The sequence below is a fragment of the Osmerus mordax genome, chromosome 12, assembly GCF_038355195.1.
Source record: "Osmerus mordax isolate fOsmMor3 chromosome 12, fOsmMor3.pri, whole genome shotgun sequence".
NCBI classification, from domain to species: domain Eukaryota; kingdom Metazoa; phylum Chordata; class Actinopteri; order Osmeriformes; family Osmeridae; genus Osmerus; species Osmerus mordax.
Window position 1 is genome coordinate 11,043,568 of NC_090061.1, and position 20,776 is coordinate 11,064,343.

The 20,776-nt window shown below is 44.1% G+C and overlaps 2 protein-coding genes across 3 annotated transcripts; one reads left to right on the forward strand and one right to left on the reverse strand.

Moving 5' to 3' along the window:
* Positions 1-207: 207 nt before the first annotated feature.
* LOC136954223 (solute carrier family 4 member 11-like) lies at positions 208-11,584 on the reverse strand. Of its 2 annotated transcripts, XM_067247806.1 has the most exons (20): positions 11,473-11,584; positions 8,523-8,573; positions 7,638-7,736; positions 7,203-7,246; positions 6,775-6,994; positions 6,426-6,507; positions 6,113-6,236; positions 5,743-5,943; positions 4,990-5,074; positions 4,718-4,843; positions 4,519-4,632; positions 4,255-4,387; positions 3,738-3,811; positions 3,047-3,317; positions 2,784-2,890; positions 2,515-2,680; positions 2,033-2,206; positions 1,732-1,927; positions 1,323-1,492; positions 208-1,162 (listed from the first exon to the last, which is right to left on the reverse strand). In XM_067247806.1, the coding sequence occupies exons 1-20, from the start codon at positions 11,507-11,509 to the stop codon at positions 1,096-1,098; spliced, it is 2,541 nt and encodes an 846-aa protein (XP_067103907.1). In that variant the 5' UTR covers positions 11,510-11,584; the 3' UTR covers positions 208-1,095. The 2 variants fall into 2 exon arrangements, with proteins under 2 accessions (XP_067103907.1, XP_067103908.1); XM_067247807.1 differs by lacking the exon at positions 208-1,162 and having other exon boundaries at positions 1,732-1,836.
* Positions 11,585-16,142: 4,558 nt separating this feature from the next.
* Positions 16,143-20,776, forward strand: LOC136954558 (lim and transglutaminase domain protein ltd-1-like). The gene is made up of 6 exons (XM_067248184.1): positions 16,143-16,637; positions 16,758-16,872; positions 17,526-17,643; positions 17,757-17,948; positions 19,025-19,215; positions 19,467-20,776. Exons 1-6 carry the CDS (start codon positions 16,143-16,145, stop codon positions 20,774-20,776), a joined length of 2,421 nt encoding a protein of 806 aa, XP_067104285.1.

A 20,776-nucleotide genomic window follows, 5' to 3' on the forward strand; every position in this document is an offset into this window, starting at 1 on the left:
TGGCACACCTGCTCACAATTAGTTTACCAAGCGCAGGTTGGAATTGTTTGCTGCAATAAAAGTAACCCAAAGATGGAGCTAGCTGTGATATTCTGATGGCCTAAGTAACAGACATATCTGATGAAATGTCATTTGAATCCATTGGTTCTGCTTCTGGCTGTCGAGGGTGTCTGTTTTCATTTTTATTGTTAACACAAAATACATGGCTTTGAAAGAGAAGTGTTTAATAAAGGTGGCTTATTTTTCTAGAACGTCCCATGCATTGGTTTGTGGAGAAAGAATGGGTTCCCCAGCTATGGTGAATCTAAAAGTGTGTGTTAATGATTACATAAATGATTATGCTGCCCTCTACTGGAGGAATAACAGTGGAGAACTTTTCTCAAAACAGCTTCACATTGGACAAGTTAGCCAAGAGGCCCTTCCATATCAAAGGGTTTTATCCATGGTCAAAACTCACAGGTTTCTGTAATGCAGTTAACACTCAGGTTTACTTTGGGTTTAGTATTTATCTTACAGTCTTAGACATTAACAAAAGAACATTGATTATTCAAGCAATGTTTCTGTTGCTGTTTTAATACATGGAACAGCCAGGACAGTTTACATGACTAATGAGTGCAGAACAGACACATAAAAAAAATGCTAAACCAGACCTACTGCATGGCGAATACATTTGACCAAAGTAATAAAACAAATTATAAACCAAACAATTCCATAATTTGTTTGCTGTCTCTAGCTAAAAAGTCAAGTGTAAAAATTATATTTATATTTGACACAGATGTAGGAAGGAAAAGAACAGTCACTATCTGTGTCTGTGTATTAAATATGACAGGGAACAAAATAATATGTGAATATGTTAAATGTTAAATACAAGCACCTGCATATATATTGTGAATGTACAGAATCAAATCAACAGAGCAGACATAAGGGATAATAACGTGGTCCATCCCGAGATTCTCACTTCCAACAAATCTCAGCGCCCACCCTGACCCCCTCTTGTACTAATGTAGTTCTAGTGCATTTTAACACGTCATCAGAGAATAAACAGATTTGGTTGTTAATGCCCTCGTGTATCTGTCCTTGCAGGTTTGTCCTTCTCTACATGTGCTGAGCATCCATGATGTCAAGATACTTTGCCTCGATTATCTTTGGCAGCAGGTTGTTTCTGTGGAGGACAAACAATGTTCTGTTTCAACAAAAGAGGATCAATACAGCATTGCGCTGGACCTTGTGCTGACAACGCAGAACATCCCAAAAAGAAGAGCCCATCCCGTCTGTGTGTCCGTGTGTGCCTCCTCCGCCCCCTGGTGGCAAGGATGACCTACCTGATGGGGATGAGCAGGATCATGAGCAATGGGAAGACCATCTTCATGTAGGGCAGCGGGTACATCCCGAAGGCACACAGGACAATCAGCTGAATCATCTGCAACCCGGTGAAGTAGTGCACCTTCCTCTGGGGCACCCGGCGGATGTAGTGGGTAGGGGGGTAGGACGTCTGAGGGAGAGAGGGAGCGATGAAGAGATAGATGGAGAAAGAGACACAGACAGAGATGGGGGAGAGAGTGAAAGAGGGGGGGAGAAGAGGAAATAGCGAGAGAAAGAGAGAGAGGTACCATAAGCAAAAGTATTCTACAATATACATTGAAAACAACTTTACAGTTACCTTTCCGGTAGCAAGGTAGCTTTCCTGTACGTAAATACTTAGAGTAGTCTTTAGCTGTCATATTGTCTCACCTGTTCCTTTAGGAGCAGGGCCATACGGTCACACATCTGGTTGCCGTCTAAGGAGGTGGCAGCGATGTAGAGGAACAGACCGTAGAGGACTGGTTTGGGGATCCACTGCAGGGGAATGGGCAGCATGAACACTGACAGGCCAATCAGGATGTTGGCGATCAGAGAAGTGAGGCGAGTCTCCTTCACACTCACAATGCTGCAGGCCCAGACACAGAGACGGTCACTTTTCTTTTTAGATGGACTGAAGCAAATAACTGCATTTATGTGTGTGAAGAAATAAGGTTGTTGGTGGTTTACTCACGTTTCGTAGAGGTGTCCGTTCTCTACATGCTGCTCTACCTTGGCGAGCTGTCGGGCGTGGAGAGAGGAGTGTGGGAAGGCGGCATGCATCCATGGCAACCCCAGGCAGGACATGAGGATGTTGATGAAGCCTGTCAACATCAGGTCCCAGTGTAACGTTGTTCCCTTCAGCAACCTGGAGGCAAGGACACACACATGAGCACGCGCACACATTCATACACACATTCAAACCAACATGTACACAAATATACACACCCATACAAAATTGTGCACACAAACAGACAAAGACACCAGTTATAATCCCTTGTTGTGCCTCTAGCACGCTCAGAACTACAACAAGTTATAATCTCAACTTGGGGAAAACTGGGTAAAGCCTCAAACATTGCTCCCACACTTCTACTCAGCATTAAAATTCCACTGGCATATCTATGAGTAATTCCGCCCCGAAGTGTGAGTGGGCCTGAGAGTGTGCGAGGGCCTTACTTGTGTTCAGGTACGTGGGTGAGAGAGATGACGATGTTCTGGTCGATGAAGATGAGCAGGGCCAGGAGGAAGCCCAGGCCTGCAGCGCTGAGCGTGTTCCAGCCTGTCAGCTTGTTGAAGGGGGCGAAGTTGAACACGGGGCCGTTGTGGACATTGAACACAGGAACTGTAGTAGAGGTCGTCAGTATCCACAGGCACGCCTTCATTTTAGTCGTGATTATTCCACACCATCTAAGTCATGTCTAAGGCTTTGACAAATATGTTCTTACGTTCTATGTCGAGGAACAGGTAGGAGCCGATGAAGGAGCAAACTAGCACAGAGATGGGCAGGGCGCAGTCCGACACCACCTCTCTCACTTTGCCATTCAGATAGGGGCTGTGTGCAGGAAACCACCAGAGAAATGTCAACCAAAGCTCATACTATATCCAAACAATTACAGTAGAGCTCCGAACCACATTGTCTTTGGATAGATATTGAAGTATCTGCTAAATGAATACAGGACATTGTGGCAGACAATGTTGGGCAACCTACCTCCTTTTAATGAGGTAGAGGGCATACCCCAGCCACAGGGTCCCCAGCATGAGCAGGAGACAGAGAACAGGCCTCTCTCTGGTACACAGCACCAGGGTCTTGGGCAGGAACACAGACACATGCTCTACCAGGGGCCCCGTTCCATTACCAAGCAAGGGCCCTGTTCCATTACCAGCGTGAGCAGCCTTCTCGAGCAGCTCCTGGATCTGCTGAAGCACTGCTGTGCCGTTGACTGTGGCCAGAGTAGGATCGTGGTAGAAGTGCTTAAAGACTGGAAGTGAGGAGGAAGGGATGGGGCGTGGGGCGTTGAGAAGGAAAACAAATGTGGAGTTAGTTAGATAAAAATACGTTTGTAATTAGACCAAGGTTGAAGGACGCACTCTCCCTCCCGCATAGCCTTGACATACTTAAGGAATACCCTCCAGATGTAAACAGAGCTGAGGAACATGGGGACAGCGTGTGGACATTATAAGGGTGTCAGGTCCCTCAGTGCCCCAAGGAGAGCCTGTTTGATGGCAGCCGTTGCACGCCTGTAAAGACTATATGATGGATATTCGCTAGCTTACCAAGACATTTGACAGGCAGCTTGTTTAAACATTCCCCTGCATTAAGCTCAGATGGTACACTGGAAGAAGCAAACCTCGGAATACAATGTAGTGTAAATGTAATCCACCTCCTCCGCTCAACTCACTTTTGACGGTTCCTTTCACGGCATCCCCGACGAAAGCTATGGATATGAACAGCGCAATGACTTCCTCTGTGGAACTACCAGGAAGAGAAGCACAGTGAGCGTGTTGTGATCATTCCTGCTTTATCAGCACATTGTCCGCCTCAGACAAAGACAAAACAGGGAAACTCAAGGTGAGGTGAATACAATGATTACTAAAACATACACACTGAGAGTGGAAAACAGACGAAAACAGAGTTTTAAACATATAGTTGGGTTACATTGAGCACAGACAAGACAAAGACTTTACAAATATTAAAATGTTCTAGTATAGAATCCCTAAAAAGCATAATATTATATTATTACATTGAATATCCAACATTACTGGATATCAATACTGGCACACCAAAACTGGACTTGTTCATGTTGACATGCTTGTGTTGCATGTACCACAGTATGGTGTCTCATATTGTAAATACCACAGTATGTGATCTTTGGAAATAGTGTGTGTTTCAGTGTGAGTGGATGGTGTTTCACTGACCGTTTGAATAGCTTCATCAGCAGGCTGACGTTGAAGAGACCACCCAGGATGAGGAAGAGGCTGTTCCACAGGCCGATGCAGGCGTAGAACGCTGGGAAGTCCAGATCATATTCATCGCAGATTCCTCTGACCACTGCAGCACACCACACAAAAACCACATTAGCAAAAACCACATCATCCTCATAAACACATGCACACATGAACACATTCTCAGAAATGTGGAAACCTTTCTTTAAAATGTCTTATCCTGGCTGTTTTGCATACCGCTAATGAAGATTGCCAGGGGTGCAGTGGTCAGGGGGATGACTAGAGGAGCGCCAGCAAACAGAGAGTAGATGACTCCTCCAATGCTCTGGCCAACGATGGTCTTCTGGACATCTGTCCCGAAAACGCAATTGGTTAGTTTTACATGTCACCGGATGGAAAATGACCTGCTAGAAATGTTCATAGAATTGTTTGGTACCTATCTCTCCCCTTGTGCTCTCATCATTCAGAGAACCAAAGGCTATGGCAGGAAGTAGAATGGCAATGTACAGAAAGATGGCGGTGGTGGTGTACTTCAACAGGGAGCGGTCTTTCCCAACAATACCTGTATGAAACAATTAGCTTATCACTTTATATTACTCAGACATATTTTAACATCACTGAGGTAGCAGCTGAACATTGAAAAGGTATGTATTGCACCAATGGGCACATTTATTTTTGAAAACATCATTTGAGAATGGTTTAACGTACCGTCTGTGAAGTCTGAGGGGTAGAGGGGGAGTCTTCGACGGAGATCCTCATAGATTCCCCTGCCAGCTTTAAAGAAGTCTAGACACTGGAGAGTTACAGGCAGGCGTTAGTCTAAATGACAGGTATGTATGCTGGTCAGATGGAGAAAGGCTTTGAAGAACCACAGTGGATTCAACCGGGAGCCCCAACACATGAGCAAATACTCTCAGAAAAATCCCTATGTTCAGGACGGCTGCCTGGTTGTACAATGTTCAAGATGAAGGCGTGTTTCTGTTGTGTAACTACAACGTAATATGATTTTTCCAATAGCATTGTCCTTCCTCTTCTTGGCAAGTGTTTTAGTGTTGTTTTGGTGTTTCCACTCACTAAGCTGAGATGTTTCCCTGTAATTAAATACTTGTATCATCTTAAGAGCCCGCATGCTGTTAGGCTGCCAGGCAACTACAACAGTCTTGGCCGACATTTTAAATGTGAAGTCCAGCTGCTCCTCATTGTCTTGTAGTGGGTAATAGAATCTGGCTGAAGTCACGTTTCTCAGTGGAGCTTCTCTTTATATGCCTGGATGGAACAGGAACTAAGAGGGTGGGCTTTACATGTGTAGAAACAGCTTCAGAGAAACTTAGTCCCCCAAAAATACAGCCTGTGATTCAGTTTACTGTAACAAAAGCACAATTTCTGAATCAATTAACAAATAATTTTAATATACATGAGTATTTAGCCATGTCAGCCAGCATTGGTTGTTGATATTGATACCTGAAGAGGTTTGTTGCTGCCCATGTCTGCATCCTCGGTGGCTGGTTTCTCACAGGCGATGGAAAGTTGCTGCCTCTGGTACACCAGTTCCTGTTTGAACTCTTCCTGGGTCTTGGTTTGCAGAAGCTTCTGTCTGAAGGAGATGTCTGAGAACATGGTGGCGAACGTCCTGCCCAGCTCAATGGCTGTTTTAGTGCTTTTCTGCAACAACAAAAAAGGTAAGATGATTAGGTAATTTTAAAGTGTTTGATGGATGTTTAGGTGTATTTCTGTGAGATCTTTGAGAAGTTTAACTCTGGTTTGAATGGTGTTGGGACTGGTAACCCATGGTTACACATCTGGTTGGTCAGAGGAGGATGTTAGGGGTCACCGTTCTGGGTGGAGCGAGGATGAGGATGACGTAGCGAGCTTCACGGCAGTTCACCCCCCAGTTCTGCGGGCGTTCTAGACGGGCGATGCACACCTGACGCCTCTGGAGGCTGCGCACGTTGGAGCTGGACAGACAGGCAGACAAGAAGATTCTCAGGCAAGCAGACAGCCAGCCAAGAAGGTAGTGGGGCAGGCAGACAGACAGTCAGATGGACAGACATGGTCTAACTATTTGGGTATTAAGAATCAAGGAAATTACATTATTGTATAAGTTATAAGCGACCCTCTATTGACACATTGAGCCAGTTACTTACAGGATACAGAGCCATGACTGCTGGTATCGGACACCCGTAGCAGTAGCGCTTACTCCCTGTATGGTCTCTGTCAACAGGTGGACTGTAGGGGAGGGTAGATGGAATAAGGAGAATATTTACATATATACACAAACCCTCCAAATATACAGACCCTATCTACATCTATACAGATTCTATCTATATACAGGTCCTGTCTATATCTATGCTGATTCTATCCACATGCAGATCCAATCTATACATCCATACAAATCCTATCAATATGTATGCAGAAAGTAAACTGGACCCAAACAAGACCAGATGAACTATGTTCCTGGTGCTCAGTGTGAACCTGCAGCTCCTCACTGCTCACCATTGACCTCGTTCCCCCCGGCGTCTGCGAACAGAGATCTCATGACCTCATCCATGTCACAGCTAACGTGCTGCTCCTCCGTTACACGGCTCAACATGCGCCTCAGAACCTCGTCCAGTGTGGCTGCCTTCTCGTCCAATAGGATGCCGGCCTGGGCCAGGAAGTCGTCCAGGTCTCTATGCGCACGTACTTCCTCCTGGAAGTTCATGGGCTTCACATACTGAGGGAAAAAGAGATGCTGTAGTCAGTGGGGAGAATAAAACTATCACTGTGCACCTGTTATTCACTGAATTGAAAGTATAACTTTCTTAAACATAATAGGATGAACTTTGACTGAACTTCAGACAAAGTAGCGAAAGTAAAGTCCATTTAATTTTTCTGCGATTTATGAGGAAGGAAAAGAAAGTAGCAAAAAGAGAGTTGCTCACTTTTCTTGTTGTGTTCAGGAGCCCAAACCCAGAGCTGTCAGGATCTACAGATGAAATGTTTTGAGTCAGTATTGTTTTGAGATCAGATTGGAAGCTTCACTCATACACTTCACTCTCCTGAGCTCAGCTTTTCATCTCTGTCCAAATCCCTGCAGCCCACTTCTCTTTGGGATCACTATTAATAGGTTGTTCTGAAGGCCAGTGTGGATGATGGAAGTACACACAAGAGACTGTACATGTCCTTGAACTACCAATCTCTGACTCTGGGCTTTGAAAGAGACTTGGCAAGAACTATCTGATTAGACTTACTAGCATGAGTCAAAATGTGAGAAATTATATTGACTGTTCTTGCATAAACTATAAGAGTTATGTATTTAGAGTTTGTACTGACTGAATGGAACACACAGACATACAGGCAGACAAACACACACTAACCTGAGAGTCCAGTCTGATTCTGACTGTCAACGTTGTGGTCCTTATGAGTTGGGGAGTCTTTCTCCTCAGCGCAGTCTTCCTGCTCCTCAGGTGACAGTTCTGTGGACATAGGCAGGGGTCAGGGGTCATAATGTTTCCACAAGGTCTCAGTTACTCTATAGGAATTAAATAAAATGTTGGCCTCAAACTTAACACACTGGACCAGGTTCAACAATATTTACGGTGCAAGTTTATCGCCCCACCCTACAAGCACCTCGCCATCTGTTGAGGACTACACAACACTGAGGCCTTAATAAAGTATCCCACTCAAACCAGACACGCTGCAATATAACAATAGCAGCTCCTCGTAAATTATTTTATCGTATAGAAGAGAAATATGGCCGCTTGATAGCATGTTTTATGAGGGGAAAAGGAAAAGAGAAAGAAAATCGAGAATGCATCTATAAACAACATTGTTGTCCAATTCAGTAATTAGCTTTCTTGATTTACAGCTGCGAACATGATATATGACTATACGCTAATCCCTCCATCGACTAATCCATCACAACCTCATTATTTACTCCCCATTACCATGTTAAAGGGTCGGGTTCAATGGCACATGAAATTAAGCATTAGCTTAAGTAACCTCAGTGGACAGAATTATTAGCTTCTCAGTTTTAAACTGTACATCTCGGAATATCCAGTCTGGTTTTTAACAAAATCATATACAGATAGTATGTAAAAGCAGGATTCATTATCTTTGTAAATAAATGTTGATCTACTTAACATGTCCTTAGAAAAGAACGTTTAGGGTCTTAGCATGCTGTTATGAGGCAGTCATGACAGGAAGCAATGTTGAACAGAGGGAATAAAAGGCAATATTGAAAATGGATCATGGATACCCACCCATCTCTTGGAAAACATATCCATTCTTCGACCTCCCGGTGGCAGGGGCCTCTGTGGAAACAGAAGAGTGGGTCCAGAGTCAGTTTTGGAAACATGAATAACTGCGTGGGGAATCATTTCAAAGAGTGCTCATAGGACAGAGGGGGCTAGAACCACGCTAAGCCTGAGGTGAAGCGGAAATCAAATTAACATCTAACATCTGAAAGGTGATTGCAGTCCAACTGCCTTCAATATTGTGTTGGTGTCAGGGCTAAATCAGATGCTGCGTTTAGTAGGTTGAGGAACCACAAGGCATGTGAGGGAGACGGCATCCTTAAGGAGATCTGCAATGACTGTTAGGATGTCCCATTGAAACTAATTGGAAAATTGAAGCTCAAAGACACGCATGGATTGAGTTTTCAGTGAAATGGAAACTACAGTAATCAATCTTGGTGTTTGGTTGTGTAGTCAGGTATCTGAGACAGAAACATAGCAGGGGATCTCTCCTTCCCTGGCAGAGAGCGAGTCTTCACGGTCCAGATTATAACAGGGCTATATCTCAGAACAGATTAAAGAGAACATTCCCATGCCTCCAATATATAGCCTTTCACCTCGGTGATGGGGAGTCTCACAGCTGGCAACCAGCTCTGTCAGACGAGTGAAGAGAGGGAAAGACAGACCTGCAAACTTTAGGATTTTCTTTTTTCGCATAGCGATTGTCTGTCATTGGACAACTGAAAGTGTCTGATCTCAAAACTGCATCAGATGCACTGGACGTCAGCAACGCTGAGGCAACTTTTATGCTGTTCGTTGCAGTGCTTCTCTCTATTCTATGCCTCACTTATTCGTATTCCTTTGGTATGTGACCTCAATGCATCTCCCTTCCCAGGGAGCCCTCTCCTCAACGTGTGCCTGTGGCTTTCCTGTTAAAGGGCTACCTGACTTCCTTTTGCTGATGAGGCTGTGTGGTGGTGATGACAAGGATGCAGCTCCAAGTAAAGGCCCAAGCTGTCCTCAAGAGACATGGCAACTCAGTCTCAATGAACGCCTTGAAATAGTCACTGTCTGGCAGGTCACTATTGTGAACTTTGGAACTTTGGATTGTTTTATCTATTTAAGTTGTGCCTCACAATACTATGTGTTTATGCGATAACTGAACTCTGTTGGTGTATAAAGTATTTTTTTAAGTCCTTGCCAGGCTTTTTATGTTAAGTAACTTGTTTATTTCTGATTCAGGAATTCAGGATTCTGAAGGCAGCGTAGTGGTGAATTCTTGTGGTTTGCGTCGTGAATGCAGTTGAATAGACTCCACTATGCAATGCCTGATCATCAAATCTGTGGGAGAATTTCCTTGACGGCGTCAACAGTTTAATTCTTGTCTGTTTTATCTACCAAACTATCCTTGTTTCTGCAAGGCCATAGCCTTGGTTAACATAATTTGCTGTAATCATCAGCTATTCATCACCATTACTCAGAAAAGCAGCATATTAACACAACCACATCGTATTGAACATAACCTTTTGACCAATTTCTGGACCACTGCTCTGGGCCAATTGAAATGCGAAGCTTCACTCACCATACAAAATGTGCATCATGCATCACCCTTAACCCCAGAGTATAAGGAAATGATGTGGTACTGACTGTAGTCTTTTTTCACTTAACTAGCAGTATACACCAACTATTTCTGACCCTGTGATCCTGCACGGCATTGATAGATAATCCCCTTGAAGACAGTCTTTCAGAGACAGAACCCTGCTAATGTTCAGTTATAAGTGGATGAAATACACTTTGTAAGCCTGAACATGTTATTTTAATTCAGGGATATTGAGATGTGGACAGTGACAAATATAATTCCCCAATTAGTGGTATCACACTCCTTGTATGACAGTTGTAAATTAAATTACCAATGTCATGGTAATTGTATTATCACCTTAACATTTTTAAGATTATCCAGATGAAAAATGTGGTAATCTACTTAATCCCTTGCTGAGAAAATTCAGCAAGGGCAGGTTAACCCATTACAAGCATTAAACCCTCAAACAGTTCATGGCCCAGAAACAAGCAGAACAACCAACAGACTCCCACAATACAAAGAGCATCAGAACAAGGCCTACCTGTACCCTACCTCTATTACTTTTTCTTAGCATGGTGTCCCTGCACACCGTATGTACGGTCTGCCCCACACACATACTGCCCACACAACCATCTGGCTGGTAGAGACAGGGAGCTGGGGCTTGAACACTGATGGATCAGAAAGGAACAGATTGAGACTTGCAGTTGGTGAGGTGACTAAACCCTGTTGTGATGAACTGTGACATTTTAAATTCATAAATTCAACACTACATTAACCTCTGTATAGAGAAAAGTAGTTAAAAAACAAGTTGGCACCAAATAAATAACAACTCCATGGAGTTTTAGCTGTTTGGTTTGCTTCTGTGCAATCTCATGTTCTCCTATGGACAGCCAGAGTGACAGAAGCAAACAAAAAGAACACTCCACAAGGATAACAGGCTACCGCCTCGCTATCTTACCAGGCCGGCAAGCGTTCCGTTTACTGCTGAACTGCAAATATTGACCTGTACCCTTTGCTTTCCAACTTTTCAGCTTGCCTGGCAATAAAGCAATCTGTTCAGAATGAATGGTTTTAATACCTAGCTACAGAATGGGAAATATCAAATCATACCATGTCCCAGATTGTACAACCTGGCCAGGGCTGTACCAGTACCAACAGCTCACACAAAAATTACAGGCACTCTTAAACAAATCAAACAAAAAAAACAAGTTAGTCAAAAATATTTACATAACTTGTTGTTTAACTTGTTGGCCATGCTGGGGTTAGGGTAACCCTAAACCTAACCTTCCACTGCTAGCGAGAGAGAAAGCATACAAATGGCTGCAGCATGTGCATGTTTGGCACAAGGTGTGTCAGGTTGCATGTGAGAGAAAACCCCTCTTGCCGGGGGGAACTTACCAGATGGCACAAAATGGAGGACCCTCTTGGCTTCCATGATCTCAAGGCTTTTCAGGTGTTGTTTTTCAACCCATCATTAAGGTCAAGTTCTCCAGGGGTGACCTACTGTGTACTCACTGTTACCCCCAGTCTACACTGGAGTTCCCAGTCAGTCTACCCCGTGAGGTAGGATCACCTCCCAGAAGCTTCCTGGCACATGGGGAAGGGGGAGGAGGGACAGGGGGAGGAGGTACAGAGAAAAGAGGAAGGGGATAGGCCAGACTGGGCCTGCCTCTGCTGGGTGTGTTCTCCTATTCTACTGTATAGCACTAGAAACAGTATGGGTCCAGTGACACTTTGTTTGTGTATCTTAATGGACACAAGTGAATCAATTGTTTCATGAACTGTATGTGCATCATCAGGTATTTGTTTCATGATCATTAAACTGATTAAAAGGTCTTGGATACCAAAGGCTCTGAACTCTAAACTTGATTTGGTGTACAAACATGGACAATTGCGATTACTACTGGAGCATTATGCGGTATCCTTTCAACACTTAAAAGATAATGTGCATCCCCTTTTAAAAAATCTAATTAAACATGTTTTTATGGAAAGTGAATGCCATGGCCTGTTTGATTGAAGTCACTTATGTTCCTTTTACTATTTATCCTGACATTTGAATGGAGCCATTTTATGTTTTGTTTAGGAATACCTATCCCTCATCCACGTTTGAGTGCACCATTAACATCCCACCAATCATTTTAATTTGACGGAAAACGACAGATACTGGCACCAAATTATTGAACTTTTGTGAGAAAGTGTTGCTGAAGTTTATTCTTAGCTGACTGATGTGTTTGTGAAACTTGTATTCACAGAAAGTCCCTCTTTTTTTATAAACCTGGAGGTTCTCTCCATGTAGACTTATGCATTCCACTGCATTCCCCTCAGCCTGGTGTAATTACTCCTGGCGTACCTGCTTGTTATTTACGTGGGGGTTACAAGCCTCGTAAAACTATATTGCCTTTTATTTATTGACATCAAAGGCTGTTCTACAAAAAACCTTAAGGGCTCTCAGTAATTTTTTATTTCAGGCTTTACAAAGCAGCCTGCTCTCCGGTATATGTGAACAAAATCAAAACAGATCCCTTGACAGTAAAGCTGTTTGTGCTAGCTGGGCTACACATGGGTATCCTCTAGTCCATCCCATGACTAGTTTGCTCCTGGCTAAAGCCAGAAGGAAAAGCTGAGAGGTACTCTGGCAAGTGCACCTGCAGAAGGCCACAGTTTATATTAAAACCACCAGTGGAGTTAAGCAAGAAATAATGATCTTTGCCATTTGCAATTTATTAACTTAAACTTTCTGTCACAGGAGTTGTGTGTAAAGAAATCCTCAAATTAAAAAGCAAAGTGAAGTTAATCATAGCTTCAAAACTTGTTCCTCTCCTTGCATTCCCATTTGTAATGCACTCATGAAGAAAACAGACTTTTTCAAAAGGATGTTGAACCAATGATGAAGTATCTACACAGGACCATATAGGTGTGGCACACTTCTCCTTCCAGTACGTGTCATCAACACACACAGTGATATTCAACCCTAGGCTGGCTGGGTAACATTGAGCTGCATGATTACTGTTTAGTCAAATGAACTGGAGAAGAGGCTGAATTTATTCTCAAACAGCTCCCTCTGATGGGCTTACAGAGAATGGCCATACAGTGAAACTGATCTGCCTTAAGCTTAACAGGCAAATGGTCCATTCATGACTCCAATTAAAACAGCTTGTCTGCTCATATCTTGCATGGCTGCACACGGTACCCTCATTTAACCCAACGTTAGTAACATGGCCCAGAGTTGTTGCTAGGTTCGCTTTAATCCAAGAAAATGAAATTGTGTTTGACAAAACCGTGAAAACAATGCAATTTACATAGATTATTACCACACCAGCTTGTCAACAACTGGCAGTGGACCCATGTGAGAAGAGAATGGTTGTCCTTGAACTGAGGCTTTGTGTTTGTTTGGCCTTACACTCAGTACCTTTCCCTTTAATACTATAGTCATATCAATTGTTTATCCTAGGAATTTTTATCAAACACAAAGGCATTACATGAATACAAAAAAAATAACTCATTCAAATAGTCTGCAAAGCATCTTTTAAAACATTTTTTTTTTTTTTTTATATTTTTATATAATATTATTTTTATTTTATTTATATTTTATTTTATATTTTATTGTATAGTTTATTTTAATCAAATTCCTTTGCTAGTTATGTACCCTTAGTTTGCTAGTTATGTACCCTTAGTATAGTTAGTCCTCATATTTAAATTTTAGATTCCTATATGTTTAATGTTTGCACCTTCCTGCCAAAGAAAATTCCTTGTCTGTGCAAACTTTCTTGGCGAATAAATCCCATTCTGATATAAAGTAAAACATGTAAAGGCGAAAAGCACTTCTTTGCAAATCAATCATGTAGTATGTCATCATGAACCATTCTTTCAATTTACAATTGTGAAGGCAGAAATAAGTGACTTGGTAGCTTTGAATGGTTAACTGAAAGCAAAATAAAGCACTGTCTGAACTTACTTCCTGCCCTCCAGTCAACCATTGAATATTAAGACATAAAGCAGATCGCTATGACCTTACCCCCATCATAAGTAAAAGACCAGAAAAGAGATTAGGAAAAATTCAACTAAGTGGTACCAACCAAACAGTAAAACATTTGGTTATAGCACAGAGCACTGGGAAAGAGGAGACTACCAATCATTTCACCCATCGTCATGTATGTTTGTATGTACTTATTTTTCTGTTGCAGAGAAATGTATGAAACTTTAATTTGTTTGCTTTAATATTGAATTGATTCAATATTTTAAAAGACCGTGGAGGTACGGTTTAAAGGTGCAGGGTATTGAACTTATTGTGCCCCCTGACGCACACTATCCTGCTTCAGGGGAACGCTAACCCAATGATAAGATGAAGGTTATTGCGACTACTCCATACCAGCCTCTTATGAAATCTCATCATAAATGCAACTCACAGCAAACTTTTACAGATATATATTGGCAGAGAGGACTAAACATCATACATGTCAGAACTCTTACCTTCAGCAAAGCCATTCACCTTGACTTTATTCTGCTCTCTGTCTGCCTTCTCAGTCTTCATCTCAGGCTGAACCTGATCGGAACTTGATGATGAGGAGAGTTTTCAAACAGCCCTAGTTGTAAGTTATGGAGTGGAAGGAGCAGCGCATGTGGGTAGATGTGTCTGAGAGGCTGTGGGTTACATCAGATGTTCAGTCAGGCATGGCCTTCAGGTAGAAAGACCAGTGGGAGGGGGGGGGGGGGTCAATTCAACCAGTCACAGTTGTTTCTGAACTTGCATGCTGGTCATGTCGGTGTGTTTGGGGAGGGGCGAGGTGATTGTGTTATTGTTACCTTTGAAACATTGAAATGTAGCAGGCCCATTGTGGTCATCGCTTCCTGCAAACGTGAAGTCTAACTAAGATTGAATATTGCCACTTATGCAAGTCTAATGCTTAATCCAACTACACTAACCATAAAATCTGGCAGCCCCCTACACGCACACACAGATCTACTGTACACAAACAGATATTGTACACACACACACACCAGGGTTCCCAACATTTGCCTTCTTCACCCCTGCCTCACCTCACCAATACTCCACCCCTTCTCAGAGCCCTCGTGGAAAGTTGTGCCATTGGTCTCTATCAGCTGCTTTGTAGTATTTTTAGGTCTGTCATCCCCTCATCGTGTGAACCCTACACGTCCCAGCACTGGGGTAAGAGGCTATAAAACAAGCAGGAGCTCCAAGAGGTAAGAACCTCCCTGAGAGAGATGGAGACAAGTCATTGGGTGTACTAGGACACAGCCAGACGGACATCCAGACACACAGCCAGACTGATCATTGCTGACCAAGCATCCACATCAGGTAGGAATGATTAACAAAATCAAAAACTAAAGTTGAGTTAATCACCTATCATTGCAACTACCCTCGCACATTAGAACAGCACATCATAGGTTCATGGGTGATTATAAATCACTAAGCTGCCAGTCGCATGCTCACCCTTTTCAATAGTGCCTTGCAGCAGAAGGTGCAGTAGTTGGATTCAGAAATACAAGCTGAACCAGGTATACATTTGTTTCATTATGCCTCCGTTATGTACATCAATCATCTACTTTTATGTTTAACATGTCATCCATTTTGTCATCTCTGGCATAATGTCTGCAAGTCTGTGCATATGGAGGGAAAACTCTTTAGCGCCATGCATATTCTCCCAATTTCTGAGGTGATAATATTCCACCTCTCACATCTTAATTGAAACTTCATTCAAGTACCAATAATTGTTCATGTGTCATTTTCACCTCTTCTTCAGCTTCTTCTCACCTTTTAAGTAAGGAGTCTTAACAAGTTTGCACCTGCTTTTCCACAGTTTTCTTATCATAAACAGCAAGACAGTGAAATGGGAGATGTTCTTCAGATTGCATCAGTCAAGGTCTCTCACCCACAGAGATCCAGCCTAACCCCACCTGCTCAATGCAGTTCCTCTACCGTCAACCATGTTCTCCAGTGCAATAGAAACAACAGCAATAACACAAAAGTCAAAGTCAACGAAGATTCCTTCCTGGTGGCCACACCAGACACCTCCATTCAGAATATCCAATCAGAAGACAGCGTGAAGATGGCCTCCAAACCTATAAAGATCCTACCTAACAGCACATCAACTCTGTCAAACAACGACAGGCCTTCAGTGGTCCAGCAGGAATGGAAACTCGAGGTGCTGACTGAAAAGAACAACAACAATGTTAAAAGCCACGCAATCTCCACAACCACCGACGCCAGAGTGATCCAGACCAAAAGCTCTGTGTTTCAGAAGTGGGCGGCCATTGAACTAGAAGCTCACAGACCCCTAGCCAAGCGGCAGCTGTCAGCTGAGAGCTCCGTACGCTCCTGCATGGAAGTGAAGAAGAGTACGTTGAGGCGGGAGCATGGAGGAGGCCCAGTGAAGGCCACAAGCTCCCATCTGCAACCAAAGCTCAGGGAGAATTCCAGCGCCACCCAGGCAAGCACATGGCAGAATGCACGAGTCTCTAAGAGGAAACTTCGAAAAGAACTCTTCTCGAGTTCTGAGGTCTTCGGCGAGATGGACACATGCACTATCAGTACTGGAAAAACGGTGAGCAGATGGTTTCTGAGAATGATGTATGGAGGTGTGTGGGTGTCTGCAGCACAAAGGGAATATATATATATATATATATATATATATATATATATATATTTATTTTTATCATTGCAGCTGCGTAGTCAAGGCATTTTCTCCATTCGGATGATCACCCGGGCCATCACAGAAGGAGCACCGAGCGAGCTGGAGAAAGTGAGAACCATCTGGATCTGGTTATGCCAAAACATCGGTCAGTACATGAACCACGAATAATAAAACACACACACACACACAGCTTCCTCATGACAACATTGTGGCAATAAAAAGCTATGCATTAGCAGGCTTTTCTCTGAAGCCCTTTAAGTCAAGGCATCGATTCCATTCACGTACTGGGAACACATCTGAAACCCTTCCATCCCAGCTGTCTTAACAATCTTCTTAAAGGACTTTCCCTGTGTATATTCATGATAGCTTTGCCAAGAGGATCAGCTGCCAGAGGATCAGATCTTGCAGTGCAAGCATACTGGGACAGCCGTTCATTAAGACAGACATTCATTAATCCCAACTCTGGGGACTGGGGTCCGTTGGAAATTGAAATGGAAAACCTACTGCGGCTTCAGTGGTCCAGTTTGGTCTGTCATATGATAAGCTCTCCCTTGTTATCTCTCTAAATGAGGAAGAACTCCCAGTGGTCACAAAGTAGGATTAGGCAATTATAGTTCAATCTACATTCACAATTACATAGTGGCTTTGTTTTTTTTCCCCGTCTCAATATTAACAATGGGGTCTTTCCAAGGTTATTGAATACATACTAGGTACTGTACCTTTGTAAAACCCTGAAAAATTAGTCATTGATCTTTATTCCTGATCATGTTTTTGTGGGATTTGTGGATCATTTGACAGAGTATGACGTGAGTGGTTACCTGGGCCTGACGGACAAGCTGTGCGAACCAGAGAGGGTCGTTGAGATGGGCAGGGGTGTGTGCTGTGGATACTCCAGTGTCTTCCTACAGATGTGCCAGTAAGATTATGCCAAAACCAAATTATTTGAGAAAAAAAAAACATTGTCAAGTCTTTACTCACCTGCTTCTCTCCAGCCAGTTCCTTCAAACATTCCCTTTGTTTATGCTGCAGGGAAGCAGGAATCCAGTGTAAAGAGGTATCGGGCCATGGAAAAGGCATTGGTTACCGGCAAGGCCTTAGTTACCAGAACAGCAAGTCGAGCCACATGTGGAACGCTGTGCTGCTGGGGGGGCACTGGTACCTCCTGGACGCATGCTGGGGTGCAGGAAGGGTTGACATGGACAACAAAGTCTTCATCAAGAGGTCAGTACAAGGGTCTGGTGAAATAAAGAAATTGTCACTGTCCAGTGATACATGGCATACTTGACATATAACCTTTATAGTATTAAGGTGCACAAAATATAATAGTTTGTATCCTGAAACAGATGTGTAAAGATTTCTGAGGTAAACGTACAAAACTGTGATCTATGGAAGCTATACTGGTGTTAATGGACCAACAATGTTATGATCCTGCCTGCCTGGGGAATGACAAATGCAAGACTCAGACACTGATGCGATATGAACCAGGTTTATTGCAGGCACAGAGGGTAAGGATGAAGGTGAGGTCCATGGATGCCAGACAGGAAGGAGTGAGGAGGGAGCCTCGGTATTGGTACGAGGTGGTCGATGATGTCTGTAGTAAGCAGAGACAGTCGGATTAATAACGTTGAATGGAACACATACCTTGGTCAGGCCCTGGAAATGGAAAGACTGGACTTAGACAAGGCAAAGAACAACGACCGTCAGGTTAACAACGTTGAACTGGCGATGAGTCTATGGGAAGCCAGGGTAGATAAACTGTGCAGGTAATGATGGATGGGTAACAGGTGTGTCTGGTTGGGAGGTGAACTGAAAGACGTGGACCAGAGTGTTAAGGTATGAGACCTGGAACACAGACTTGACAGACACACACCCAGGACTGCATTAGACAGGAACATGACACACAATGTCTCCCTTTGACATACTTTGAGAAAGGAACTACAGTATCTCTCCCACTGTGCTGTATCCTACTGCAATAGAGTTTTTACTCATATATACAGATACATTTAGTCTTTTTTACATTCTTATTAATGTATTCTGATATTGTTCAGTGTGCAACTCTACCTACAGTCAGGTCCATAAATATTTGGACATTGACACAATTTTCATCATTTTGGCTCTGTATACCACCACAATGGATTTGAAATGAAACAATCAAGATGTGCTTTAAGTGCAGACTTTCAGCTTTAATTTCAGGGTATTTACATCCAAATCAGGTGAACGGTGTAGGAATTACAACACATTTTATATGTGGCCCCCCCCTTTTTAAGGGACCAAAAATAATACTTTTTTGGGTCCAGGTACGATGACTTCTACTTCCTGACAGACCCTGAGGACTTCATCAACTCCCACTGCCCAGACGAAGCAGAGTGGCAGCTACTGGACGTGCCTGTCCCCCTGCAGGAGTTTGAGAAGAGGGTCCTCAGGACCTCAGAGTTCTACAGGATGGAACTGATCCTCCAGCACCCGAAACACTTCCTGCTTCTCACAGGTCTGCCCTCACCCAGCACACTTTTAGATTCACACTTTTAATGTGGTATGCTATTGTAAACATTTTCAACAGTTTTAACTTTAAAACGTGATGAAAGTGGCCCATTTGGAAAGGTAACACAATGTTGTTAGCACTTATTATACCTGTAATCACACCTTTGAGTCCCACTGAGCAGGGAATGATATTACCTTGACTTTTAGCATTCAATACAGTATATATGAATTAACTTTGTATATTGACCGTTTTGACAGAGAATGGGGAGGCTTCTGTGTCCATAAAGTTCCCCAAATCTGTAGACTTCACCTACCAGATCTCTCAGCGGAGTGCCAGTGAGCCTGTGGAGGTCAGCAGCTCATCCGGCCTCCTCACAGTGACCAGGGATACCATGAGCTTACGGCTCATGCCCCCTGCCAGCGGAACCTATGACGTCATGATCTTTGCCCGTCCTGGGAGCTCATCAGGGACATTCACCTGGGTCTGCTCCTTCCTCCTGGAGTGTTCTGAGCCCAAGGCATCCGAGGAGCTCCCTGAGAACCCTTTCGTGTCCTGGGGCCTGCAGAGAACGACAGAGAGCCTGGGAGTGAGCAGATGCAGCCACGGGGCTGAACCAGTGGTCCTGGAAACGGGAACCCTCCAGCTGGATCTCCTGACCTCCAGACCACTAATGATGCTGTGTGAACTGACCCACAAAAGCCTTGACCCGTCCACATCCAAGAGGTGTCTGGCAACCCAGATAGAACCAGACAAGCTGACCTGTCACGTGCTCTGTCCGTACCTCGGTTACTATCGGCTGTCTGTGTTCGTTCGGGACTACGAGCGGATCCAAGAGGGCTTCCAGAACGTGGGCAACTTCGTCCTGCACTGCGCGGCTGGTACTGTCAACCTCAATGAGCTCTTTCCCTCTTCACTCAGCACGTCCTGTGGTCCTGGCATTCGGACGCAGGGCGCCGGCCTGTCCAAGTTCAGTCACACAGGAGCTTTAGTAAGTACTCAGCAGGGCAAATGCAACATCACCTTCCAGAGTCAACCAGACCTGGAGCTCCACGCTGTTCTCTTCAAAGACCAGCGTAGGAGACCAGGCCATCCCCTCTCCAGGCACGTCTTCTTCACTCACAATAGCGGCAAGGTCACTGTCAGCGTCGCCCTGCCAGAGTCAGGAGTCTACAAGCTGGGCCTCTACTCTAAAACCTCCACCAACCAGGACTTCAGCCCTCTGTGTGACTTTGTGCTGAGGAACTCCTGTGAGAGCTCCTTGCCTCCGTTCCCCTGCACCTATGCAGCCTGGAGGAAGGGCAGCGTTCTGCTGGAGCCCCGCCAGGGCCTGCTGGAGCCCCTGTCCTGGGTCCACTTCAGGGTGAGGGTCCCCGGGGCCCAGAGGGTGAGCGTCCTGGCAGAGCAGCTGGTGGAACTGCAACTCAACAAGAGCAGGGTGTGGGAGGGGGAGGTGTTCACCGGGGCCGGCGTGTCCCAGGTGAAGCTGGCTGCCAGTGTTGGAGGGACCTCCAAAGACATGGCCATCATCATGTGCTTCGATGTGCTGGGACAGCAGAATGAAATGTAG

Coding starts and splice junctions, on each gene's coding strand:
- LOC136954558 (XM_067248184.1), top strand. CDS start 16,143: ATGGCCTCCAAACCTATAAAGATCCTACCTAACAGCACATCAACTCTG. Junction 17,644..17,756: donor GTCTTCCTACAGATGTGCCA/GTAAGATTATGC, acceptor TTTATGCTGCAG/GGAAGCAGGAATCCAGTGTA. Junction 19,216..19,466: donor ACACTTCCTGCTTCTCACAG/GTCTGCCCTCAC, acceptor CCGTTTTGACAG/AGAATGGGGAGGCTTCTGTG.
- LOC136954223 (XM_067247806.1), bottom strand. CDS start 11,509: ATGGAAGCCAAGAGGGTCCTCCATTTTGTGCCATCTG. Junction 7,737..8,522: donor ATATGTTTTCCAAGAGATGG/GTGGGTATCCAT, acceptor CTATGTCCACAG/AACTGTCACCTGAGGAGCAG. Junction 6,237..6,425: donor CAGTCATGGCTCTGTATCCT/GTAAGTAACTGG, acceptor CTGTCTGTCCAG/CTCCAACGTGCGCAGCCTCC.